The sequence below is a fragment of the Cannabis sativa genome, chromosome 8 (genome assembly GCF_029168945.1).
Source record: "Cannabis sativa cultivar Pink pepper isolate KNU-18-1 chromosome 8, ASM2916894v1, whole genome shotgun sequence".
Taxonomy (NCBI): Eukaryota; Viridiplantae; Streptophyta; class Magnoliopsida; order Rosales; family Cannabaceae; genus Cannabis; species Cannabis sativa.
The window spans coordinates 40,130,820-40,140,781 of NC_083608.1; the positions used below are offsets into that span (position 1 = coordinate 40,130,820).

Genomic DNA, 9,962 nt, shown 5'->3' on the forward strand with positions numbered 1-9,962 from the left:
AGTGGCTTAAAATGTACTGTGCTTTACATTTACAATAAGTGCTCTAATCGTAACTCACACAGCTAAGTTCAAAAAAAAAAAAAAGTGTAACTTAAGGTACATGGCTAATTCTAATTCAAAATATTTGAAAAATGTATAGGAATGATTTTAACTAAAATTGATTATCGTTATTGGAAAAAAAAAATACTCATGTTTCTAGATACGGAAGTTGAGAAAGAATTTCAAATAGTTTGTTGACGATATATTTCTAAATGAAGTGCATTGTTTAGATTGATTTGAATCAAAGATTTCTCAAAACACCTTGTTCAATAATTCCTTTAAACCTGAAAAGATCTCCTTTTTTTCTTCCCCACTAATTTTCATTTCATTTTCTTGAAAAATGAGCTCTTTTTTCTTCTTCTAAGACTGTCGTTGGGGGAGAAAAGAAATAGCTTTGTGTAAAAAAGCTGTCGTTAACGAGTGGTTAGTTAGTTTATCAGTTTAAAGAAAAATGGTTCGTAATTCCAAATTCCAAACCGCCGCCGTCCACGTCTGACTTAAATAATGCTCGCGCCAATATTATCTCTCATAGACACGATATAATTTACGACAATCATTTTCCCTTATTTTTAAATAATAAACAAATACATAACACCGTGCTTAAGGGTTCTTTCAGTCAACGGTCAACGACCCAATTTGAACCGTCTCTGCTCAATTCCGAAACTCAGTTTATCATTCTGGGGTTTGCTGTAATCAATTGATTTTCCGAAAGTAATTACCTTTGATTTTCTGCTTCTTCTTCTTTTTCTAATGAAAACCGGAGCTGGGTTCTTATGGCTCCTTCTCTTAATATCGCTTTCTTTCAGAGTCAAATCCAAGTGTCCCCAGAGTTGTGACTTAGCTTTTGCTTCCTTCTACGTTTGGGAGAATTCGAATCTCACCTTGATAGCTGACCTTTTCGATACGACTCCTGAAACCATCGTTAGATATAACACTGACCAAGTACCCAACAAGGACAGCATCCGATCTACCATCAGAATCAAAATCCCTTTTGCGTGCGATCGCTGTGTAGCTGACGAGTATCTTGCCCATGAGTTCGGGTACAAGGTTATGACCGGAGACACATACGAGAAGGTTGTTGCGAACTACTCCGACTTGACGACGGTCCAATCGTTGAACGACTCTAATAGCTATGACCCCAACATGATACCGGATACCGCCACATTGAACGTGTCGGTGAATTGTTCGTGCGGAGATACCCGAATTTCTAAAGATTATGGGCTGTTTATCACATACCCTCTTCGACCGGAGGACACTTTAAACTCTATTGCGACTAGCAATAATATTTCAGCTGATTTGATAACGAGGTATAACCCGGGTGTTCAAAATTTTAGCCAGGGGAATGGCATCATTTTTATACCGGGAAAAGGTGTGTGAATTCTTCTTTGTGAGGACTTTTCCTTGTTTGATTTCATTAATTTTGATCTGAAAGTGCTAATAATCACTGTTGAAGTATAAAAGTGGGATAAATGAAATTTAGTGACTTGAGTTTACCTTTTTTTGCATTTTGTGTTTTGAATTGTGGATGCGTCTATTCTTACGTTTATGAACGGTTTGCTTCTAGTTTGATGAGATTTGACGCAAAACATATTGAAACAATTTAAGGGACTAAGGATTAAACAGTGGCATTCGTTGTTTTGAAATGTGTAAGCCATAGTTCTTGTTCTATATGTTTCTTCAATTCTTATTCATCTAGTTCAAATAGTATTGATGCAAACATGCTAAAGTACTGTTTAATTTAGCAAATTTGTTGAGAATTGTCAGGTTAAGTAGCATAACTTGATTTAGTTCTTAGTAGCACTCCACGTTTGAATTTGTGGCTTATGTTTATTATTAGAATAGAAGTGTTTAAATAGTAGCACTTCATGTTTGAATTTCAGGTTTGTGTAGAATTATTTGTGGAAAAGTAGATACTCTGTCTGAATGAAACAATAACATTTTAGGAATAACTCTTTTTATCGTAGCCAGATAGTTTCTGTATATTGTTTGGTGTATGTATCGGCTCAAATTGTTAGTGGAGAGCTGTGTTAGACTGTTGAAGTTGAAGTCGTCATTCGATGAAGCACTGTTGTATTTTTAATCTAGTCTTTAGATTGTGGCTTTTGCTGATTTCTTAGCTCACCGTTGCTCTTATTGCTTCAAATTTGCAGATCTAGATGGCAGCTTTCGGCCTCTGACTTCTAGGTAGCTCCTACTGCCTCTTTTATCATACCATTTCAAAGAGATGATATCTCTCTCCAAATTATTAACATTTGTGAATTTTGTTACCTTTTTCTTTGTTTTCTTTATTTTGCAGCTCAGGTGCTTGAGAAGTTAATTAAGTTGCCAACTTTCAGAGATTAAGACAAAACTTCATGGAACTTTGATCTTATATTTTGCTTTTTCTAAGCAGGACTGAAGGGTGGAATTATTGCTATCATAGTTGTGGCAGTTGTCGCTGGGGTGTTATTGGTTGCCACAGGCATATATTACAAATTTTACCGAAAGAAAGTGGATGGAAAATTAATTGCTTCAGATTTTGAAGATCAGTCTTCTCATCATTTGTATGGTATGATAAATTGTTTTCCTTATACCTGTTTGTCTTTTGAGATTTATAGAAGGAAAAATTCCAATTTAGTGTGGTCATTTTGGGATAAATTTTTTAAATAATTATGTTCTCCAAGTATAGGGATATTCTTTTGCCAGTGTGATATTCTTTTTTCTATTGATAATATTTTTCACTGAATGTTTCTGGTTGAGCGAAATCTTTTCATGTGAAGCCGGATTATTCTTTGATTTGGTACAAATACTTAGCCAATTGATCGCGAATATGTTCATAGAATTTAGTTTTCATCTAAAGACCTTTATCACAAAAAAACAAATAAATAAAAAGACCTTGTTAAGGCTAGTGATAACTTCATCTAAAGACATTAACTAATTCATTTTGTTTTATGAGTTCATGTTCTTATACAGTTTAGTTCTACAAAATCAAGTGGGTAGAGCTTTTTCCATTGAAATTTAAGGTTTGATATTCAGTATCTCACTAATCTATCCTTCCTTGGATCTTAGGCCCTGAAAGCACAGATAAAGCTGCAGTTACTTCTCCTAATGCTGGTGGCCTTGCTGGTATAACTGTTGGTAAATCAGTGGAGTTTTCATATGAAGAACTTGCTAAGGCTAGTGATAACTTCAGTTTGGCCAATAAGATTGGAGAAGGTGGTTTTGGGGCTGTTTACTATGCTGAACTGAGAGGCGAGGTTAGTTCCATAAATATTTATTTTTTCAGTTGTATCGCTTTAGCAGTCCTATCATGCACCTCTTTCTTCCAGAAAGCTGCGATAAAAAAGATGGATATGCAAGCATCAAAGGAATTTTTGGCTGAACTGAAGGTTTTAACTCGTGTCCATCACTTAAACTTGGTAAGTAATGGTCTTATGAAGTTATGAGGCGTATTAGTGTGTACCAAAACTTTAGTTGATTCTTTTTTTCTTGGGAAAAAAAAAACCTTTAGTTGCATTGATGGGCTCATTTTCTCATACTTAGTGAGTTTAAGGAGTCAACTGTTATTAGCTCTTTTTTTTTTAAAAAAAAAAAACTGTTGTTTCTCTTGTACATACACATAATGTAAACTGGTAAACAATGCAGGTGCGCCTGATTGGATATTGTGTGGAGGGCTCTCTTTTCCTGGTCTATGAATTCATTGAGAATGGAAACTTAAGCCAACATTTGCGTGGTTCAGGTGAGACAGAAATGAATGATGAAGATTTAAGTTGATGTCTCATTTGTGGCGATGTTTACTATATGTTCTAACTATATGCAGAGAGAGAGCCTATGCCTTGGTCTACTCGAGTGCAGATAGCCCTTGATTCAGCAAGAGGTCTTGAATACATTCATGAGCATACTGTCCCTGTTTATATTCACCGTGATATAAAATCAGCCAATATATTAATAGACAAAAACTACCATGCAAAGGTTGCTTCTATTATTCATTTGTCAATATGGCCAATATAAAGCTGTTTGCATGGTTGTATTAATGTGTGTGTATATATATATATATATATATATATATATATATTATTGCAGGTTGCCGATTTTGGACTAACTAAGCTTACTGAAGTTGGCAGTTCATCTCTTCCCACACGTCTTGTGGGTACTTTTGGATATATGCCACCAGAGTAAGCCTTTTTTTTTTATATATAAATACATATATTTATGTAGTTTCTAAATACAAACTTAGCCATAAGATTTATCAAAAAAAGAAAAAACTCAGCCATAAGAAATGGGGTTCTACAGCTTTTGAGGCAACAAAGCTGCTTGAAGGCCTTATTATTAGCTCAAATAAGCTATCATTAGTTTTCCTAGATGCACTCAAGTCATCTTGCTCAGTAAATATCTGGATGAATAGACTTAACCGGTTAATCATTTGAATTTGTACACCCATGCTAGGACAAAAGGGAAAAATAACTTCAAATATTTTATTTCTGTATCAACAAGGAATAAAATTAAATGTTATGGACAGAGATTAATTGGTATTATAAATGAGTGCAGATATGCTCAATATGGCGATGTATCTCCCAAGGTAGATGTATATGCTTTTGGGGTTGTTATTTATGAACTAATTTCTGCCAAGGAAGCAATTGTGAAGCCAGACGGTTTAGGTTCTGAATCGAAGGGTCTAGTTGGTTTGGTATTTTTTCTTTCTTTCCCTAACTTCCCTTTTTGTCTCTTTTAACTACATGTCTTTGGTCTTCTCTGTCGAACAATACAATAAATAATATTCATCCGTGGTGTCGTCGATAATGAGCATATAAATTATTGTGTTGTTTCCATTGTCTGCAGTTTGAGGATGTTCTTAATCAGCCCGATTTTAAAGAACTCCGCAAGCTAATTGATCCTAGGCTCGGAGAGAATTACCCGGCCGACTCGGTTCGAAAGGTAATATTCTTTTCTTCCAATAGGAAAGGCATCTGAAACATATTATCAAGTGGGTTAAAAAGCTTATGGTGTTTTAATTGGTGATTTGGCTGCAGATGGCCCAGCTTGCTAAAGCGTGCACTCATGAAAACCCACAACTGCGCCCAAGTATGAGATCCATTGTTGTTGCTTTAATGACACTTTCATCAAACACTGAAGATTGGGATGTTGGCTCTTTCTATGAAAATCAAGGTCTTGTAAATCTAATGTCAGGAAGGTAAAAGAATCTCATGGTCAATTAATGGCTCTCCTATTGAGTGTTCTTTGTTTTTTCTTTCCTTAGTTAATATTACTGTATATTCTGAACATTGCCAAGTTGAAGCTAATCTAGAAATATTTCTAGATGTGTATAGGTGAGAGTTGTCGTAGCTATCACATATTTTTTGTCTAATAATGTATCTTTGTTAATGTGGTGTGCAACTAGTTAAATAATTGCATAAGCTGGATAATATTTTAACTTTGAAGTTATTTAATTTAATTTTATATTGAAATGAGATATTTAATTTTATGCTGTAAATAATTATTTATATATATACATGGATGCTCATGGAGAATCATTTAGTTGTATAGTCTTAAATTAATTACTTGATTTCCCAAGTTTTTATATTATTGTATAAATAGGGTTCACTTCATTAAAATAAAGTAGTAAACATTCTCATTCTTTTTTATTCTATTATTCTCTTTGTATTTTCTTTTCTCTTATTTTTTTTTTTTATATATTCTATATTATTTTATAACTCGTTATCAACACAAATTTCTATTCAAGGAAAATATTTGTTTGTTAAAGTTCTTAAGAATGTTGTTGTGTCTTATGTTCCTCGTACTGAGAATGTACTTGCTAATTAACTAGCTCGCTGGGCTACAGTGTCTAATAATAGTGACTCTGGTTTGTTAAGGGAAGTGGCCCCCTCTTGTGGTCACTAGTTTCTTGTTTTCCTTTAAATAAAAGACTTAATTATCAAAAAAAAAAAAAAAAATCTTAAATTATTTCGAAATCATAATGCATTAAATATATCTTTATATATATATATACTTATTTAATTGAAATAATTTCAAGAACTCTTTTACTTTTTTTTGCTTTTTGTTATTTATATATTATATATGTGCAGTGGTGGACCCAAGTTGAAGTTGAGGGGTGAATTTTTTTTCCGTAAAATAAGGACATAATTTAATTTTCTACATAATATAATATATTAAAAATTGATACAAACATAATTCGAAGTAAAAAAAGTAAGAATAAAATTGTTAGTTTTAATGGTTATTTATATATTATACATGTGTGCACTGGTGGACCCAAGGTTGAAGTTGAGTGGGGGTGGACTTTTTTTTCGTAAGATAAGAGGGACATAATTTAATATATTAAAAATTGATACAAACGTAGCAGCAACTCTAAAGGCGTGTGTAACTCTATTCCCTTCTCCCATGGCGTAAAATAGAAGAATTGTTCGAAAGTCAGTATTCCAATCGACAGGTCAGGTCACCAATGAAGAAAAGCGAGGAGATGTGGATAATTTGGGGGATACAAGATCGGATGATGAACTGAACCTAATTGCAGAAGTGGTCAATGCGTCTAAAATTGATCAAAATAGGGACGAAGGGGGTCTGAATTCAGGGATGAAAATTCAAACACCTCAAAAAAGTTTCGATTGGGCCATGGAAGTTGAAAACTAGAATGATACAGGAAAGGAGCAAGAATTATTTCAAGAATCAACAAAATTGCACTGGAATTCTTTCTCGAAGGAGAAAACTTTTTCCAGGGACTCGAAGCTTACATTCACAGAACCATTGATGAAAAATGGAGTCAAGATAGCTCGAATTGATCTAGATGAGGTTGCTAAACAAGCAACGAATTGGAACTCGGTTGTGATATGTATGGTCCTAAAAGCAAATCCCCCTATGGCAGTCTTCAAGGGATTCATCAAGCGTATCTAGGGATACCTAGGTATTGTTCAAGTAGCTCGAATGACCATGGGCTTGGTTATGGTCAAATTCAACGATGAGGTAACTAGAGACATAGTTCTAAAATCATGAGTTATATAATTTGACCAGAAACCAGTTTTAATCAGACCCTGGTCCACATATTTAAACACGATTAAGCTGGTGCGAACAACCTTGTTATGGATTCATCTCCATGACCTTGGTCTTTAGTATTGGAGAAACAATTACTTAAGTGCTTTAGTTAGTATGATTGGGAAACCGATTATGGTGGACCAAGACACTAATAAGGATTGCACTCGAGTCCAATTTGCCTAAATATTGGTGGAGATGGACATCACAGATGACCCTTTGAGATCAATCCAATACTTGAATGAACATGGTCAATTAGTGGAGCAGAGTGTCGACTATGAATGGCTGCCAGTGAAATACAAAAGTTGCTCAGGTTATGGGCATATCATGGTTGACTGTTGAAAAGGAAGGAATGAGAAAAATAAACCTTCGAGTCAAAAAGTAGGGGATAACTCTTAAAAAGCTCAAGTTCAAGCTGGTATTACGAAGACAGATACAAGAAATGAGAATGATAATCCAAATGTTGGAAAGAAGCCTACAAAGAGTCGAGATACATAATGGATTATCCGCAAAAAACTAGCAACGACAAAGCAAAGTTCAGTTGGGAAAAGGAGGTCAAAAAAGGGCAATGATTCGAACAACTCTGGGAATTCATTTAGTGTGCTGCAGGAGATAGAAGGGGATATGAGAAAGGAGATAAAGGCAGTTGAAGAAGGGGGAACAGGTTTCACAAATACTTGACTATGGATAATTGCAATATTGCTAGTTGGAATGTTAGAGGTAATAATAAGGTGAGAAAACAAGATGTTGTGTTAGATTTCTGCTGTATGAATAAAATGTGAGTTGGAGCTTTGCTTGAAACTAAACTTAAGGGTAATAAGATTGTTGAGATGATAGAAAATAAGTTCAAGAACTGGAGTTACTTTATTAGTAGTAATATTGAGGGCAAACTGCTGGTTATTTGGAGGAAGAATTTTGCCAGACTAATTGTAATAGCGAAAGGGCCTTAATTTGTTCATTGCCCTGTGAAGTTATCTTACCAAAAGGAAGCTTTTTGCATCACATTCATCTATGGTTTTAACACCATAGAGGAGAGGAAAGATTTGTGGACATACCTGCTGAAGCTTAGATTCCATGTCAAGCCATGGCTCATTTTAGGAGATTTCATTCCGGGTTCTTACCTTGATGACCGAATAGAGGGTAACCAAATCACCTTGACTGACATAGTTGATTCTTCAACTTGGCAAGTTCAAGCTCAAGTGGATGCCCTCAAGAGAACTGGCTCGAACTACTCCTGGACAAACAACCAAGATGGCTTAATTAGAATTTATTCAAGAATTGATCATGCTCTAGCCAACGAAGATTGGAATGATTTGTTCCCGAATACCATTGCTCGATTCAACTGGAAAACCATCTCGGACCACTGTTCTTGTGTGTTACCATGACAATCATTGAGTAAATTGGATTTAAACCATTTCGTTTCTACAATTTTTGGACTCAACATGATGAGTTCAAAAACATAGTTAGAACGAGTTGGGATCAGCCATTACAAGCTTTTGGTTTAAAGGGGAGTTACCTTAAGCTTATGCATATGAAAGATAAGCTTAAGAAATTCAACAGGGAGTCCATTGGAGATGTGGGAAGATTGTATCGGGAGGCTAGGAATCACTTGTTGAACACTAAACTTCAAGCCCAAGAAAATCCAAGGAATCTTGAGATTCAAGCCGATGAGAAATTGGCTGCTGAAGCTTTTTGTAACTAGGATAAAATTTACCTTAGCTTCCTAAAGCAGCGTAGCAAAATAGATTGGCTTCAAAAATGTGATTAGAATACCTCATTCTTTTCATGCTATCTTGAAAAAAAGGAAGGTTGAAACTTGTGTAGCTACTTTTGTTTCTGCAAATGGTGTTGTGATAGATGACTTTTCCCAATTTGTTGATCATTTCGTGGAACATTTTCGTGGCTACACAGGCAGCAAAAGCCAAGCCAATTTGAAGTCGAATAAGGATTGTATAGAAAGGGGTAAGCGCCTAGATCTGGAGCAGCAGCTTGAGCTTCTAAATCCTTTCACTAAAAAAGAAATCAAGAAAGCTTTTTTCAGCATCCTTGAAATAAATCCCCAGGACCAAATGGCTATGGCTCTGATTTTTTCAAGGCAATTAGGAAAGATATGGATGTTCAAATATGTGGATCTATCACTAATTTATTTAATACAGGTAATTTATTTAATACATGTACAATACCTAGGGAGTTCCATGCCACCATGATCACCCTAATTCATAAGCATGACAGTCCCTCTAGAGTTGAGGACTACAGGCCGATTTCTTGTTGCACCACAGTGCACAACTATATATCCAAGCTCATGTGTATGCGTCTAAGACTTTCAACTGTCCTACGTACCCTCATTGGTTAGTTAAAACTAAGGAGCCTTTGTCAAAGGTAGATCAATAACCCATAATGTGATGATCTTACAAGATCTTTTAAAGAATTATAAGAGAAAATTAGTCTCCCCGAGATGTGCCATCAAAATAGACATAAGCAAAGCTTATGATACTGTAAGTTGGGACTTCCTTGAGGACCTATTATGTGCTTACAACCTGCCTTTGAGATTTATTCATAGGATTATGGAATGTGTTAGATCTACTAACTATTGCATATGCATGAATGGAAGGGTGCAAGGTTCCTTAGAAGGTAAAAAAGGCTTGAGGCAAGGTGGCCCACTATCACCTCTCATCTCTGTCTTAGTAATGGAATACCTCACGAGAAGACAAATTATAGATATCATCCTCTATGCAAATGTTTGTATCTTGTTAACCTTTGCTTTGCAGATGATCTAATCTTGTTTAGCAAAGAAACAAGGAAAGCAATGCTTGTTCTTAAAGACATATTGGATGAGTTTGGCAATACCTTGGGGCTTCATATCAGCGAAGGAAAATCCCAAATTTATTTTGGGGAAGTCTAAA

At 35.2% G+C, this 9,962-nt stretch overlaps 1 protein-coding gene across 1 annotated transcript; it reads left to right on the forward strand.

The window, feature by feature from the left end:
* Positions 1-572: 572 nt before the first annotated feature.
* LOC115700473 (chitin elicitor receptor kinase 1) lies at positions 573-5,500 on the forward strand. The gene is made up of 12 exons (XM_030628013.2): positions 573-1,408; positions 2,190-2,223; positions 2,336-2,340; positions 2,432-2,587; positions 3,088-3,275; positions 3,348-3,437; positions 3,664-3,757; positions 3,839-3,990; positions 4,102-4,193; positions 4,567-4,705; positions 4,858-4,953; positions 5,049-5,500. The coding sequence occupies exons 1-12, from the start codon at positions 790-792 to the stop codon at positions 5,211-5,213; spliced, it is 1,830 nt and encodes a 609-aa protein (XP_030483873.2). The 5' UTR covers positions 573-789; the 3' UTR covers positions 5,214-5,500.
* Positions 5,501-9,962: the final 4,462 nt, after the last annotated feature.